This window comes from Neophocaena asiaeorientalis, unplaced genomic scaffold (genome assembly GCF_003031525.2).
Source record: "Neophocaena asiaeorientalis asiaeorientalis breed wild unplaced genomic scaffold, Neophocaena_asiaeorientalis_V1.1 scaffold123, whole genome shotgun sequence".
Taxonomy (NCBI): Eukaryota; Metazoa; Chordata; class Mammalia; order Artiodactyla; family Phocoenidae; genus Neophocaena; species Neophocaena asiaeorientalis.
Window position 1 is genome coordinate 11,960,604 of NW_020173666.1, and position 782 is coordinate 11,961,385.

Below are 782 nucleotides of genomic sequence, written 5' to 3' on the forward strand. Positions count from 1 at the left end.
AGGAGCCGGGGAGGAGCCTGCGCCGGGCGGCGGCGTGGGCGCGAAGTGAAACTCCTGGAAGTTGCGGGAGCGCGGGGAGCCGCGGCGGCGGGCCGCGCGCCCATGGCTTTAAGCAAAGGGCTGCGGCTGCTCGGGCGGCTGGAGGCCTCGGGGGAGAGCAGCATCCTTCTGGAGGCACGCGGCCGCGGGGACTGCTTGCTCTTCGAGGCCGGCACGGTGGCCACGCTCGGTGAGTGCGGCAAGCGGCGCCGCCCGGGGCTCCGGGCCGGCGACTCCGCAACGGCGCCGGGGCTCGGGCCGCGCCCTGGTCCCCTGTCCCGGGGAGGATGCCGGGAGGGAAGGTCGCCTGCCTTTGCAGAGACCTAGACAAACGGGCACCTCCCGTCCCCGAGGTGACTAGTCCGGGCGGCGCGGAGGTGGCGGAGGCGTGGGCGTCGCACGCGCAGGGTGGCGGGTGGCCAGTTTGAATGAAGTGACGCCGGAGACGCCAGAAGACACGTGTGGCTGCTCCCGGGTGCACAGGCGGCCCACAGGGGTCTGCGGTCTGCGCGCCTGCCGGCGGGGTCCGTTCTTGCAGAGCCGCCTCTGGTCCCTTCTGCCCCGCGCTCCCCTGGGACCCGTTACAGATTCAAGACCATCCAAGAGGGGTGACTTAGGAGGCCGTCCGACCAAGTGCCTGGCGCTGTTTTTCTTGGCACCTGTTGATGAAACCAGTGAATGCCCGTTCCCTTGTGATGGCCTCCTTTACTCCCGGGGGGCGGGGGGGGGGGATGGGGACGAAA

At 71.0% G+C, this 782-nt stretch overlaps 1 protein-coding gene across 1 annotated transcript in view; it reads left to right on the forward strand.

Moving 5' to 3' along the window:
- Window positions 1-102: 102 nt before the first annotated feature.
- The window catches only part of SYNJ2 (synaptojanin 2), a 95,334-nt gene continuing 94,654 nt past the window's right edge, over window positions 103-782 (forward strand). Inside the window, exon 1 of the mRNA XM_024748049.1 lies at window positions 103-229. Coding sequence (XP_024603817.1) covers window positions 103-229 — 127 coding nt within the window. The remainder of the gene's footprint in view (window positions 230-782) is intronic.